Below are 484 nucleotides of genomic sequence, written 5' to 3'. Positions count from 1 at the left end.
CCTCCTCCTCCTCCTGCTCCCTGGGCCCGCCTGAAGAGGTCAGCTGCAAACTCCCTGGCTCGCACGGCTGCTTGTGACTGGCTAGGAGATGAGGGAATTGGAGCGGGTCTGCTAGGAGGCGGTCGGCTTTCGGGAGATCCCTGAGGTAGCGAGGAAGAAGAGGCCAAGGAGGTGGAGGAAACGGACATGGAGGATTGACTTGACAGAGTTGCTCTCTTTGTGTAAAGGATTTGCGATGACTGACCCTGTTTACCTGCAAAAAAAAATAAGTGTCAGGGTTAACAAACATTAAGCAACATTTTACCTTTATCAGTGTGACACAAAGGAACCAATTTGGCATCTTGGGCACAACCGAGATTAGCGTGATGTCATAATTATACAGCCTTTGTTCACATTTGTAATTTATTATTAAACTTTTAATTAACCAGGGAAGCCCCTTTGAGATTACAAATATTATTTTCCAAGGGAACTCTGGCCAAAATAG

General features: G+C 46.5%; 1 protein-coding gene across 1 annotated transcript in view; it reads right to left on the bottom strand.

Annotated features, from left to right (window-relative positions):
* The window catches only part of dcaf15 (DDB1 and CUL4 associated factor 15), a 7,561-nt gene that overhangs the window by 4,211 nt on the left and 2,866 nt on the right, over positions 1-484 (bottom strand). Inside the window, exon 7 of the mRNA XM_035660798.1 lies at positions 4-253. Coding sequence (XP_035516691.1) covers positions 4-253 — 250 coding nt within the window. The remainder of the gene's footprint in view (positions 1-3; positions 254-484) is intronic.

This window comes from Morone saxatilis, unplaced genomic scaffold, assembly GCF_004916995.1.
Source record: "Morone saxatilis isolate NCDOM2014 unplaced genomic scaffold, NCSU_SB_2.0 Contig17, whole genome shotgun sequence".
Classification (NCBI taxonomy): domain Eukaryota; kingdom Metazoa; phylum Chordata; class Actinopteri; family Moronidae; genus Morone; species Morone saxatilis.
The sequence above is the reverse complement of the archived record's forward strand: the minus strand, read 5'-3'. Positions and strand labels throughout refer to the sequence as shown.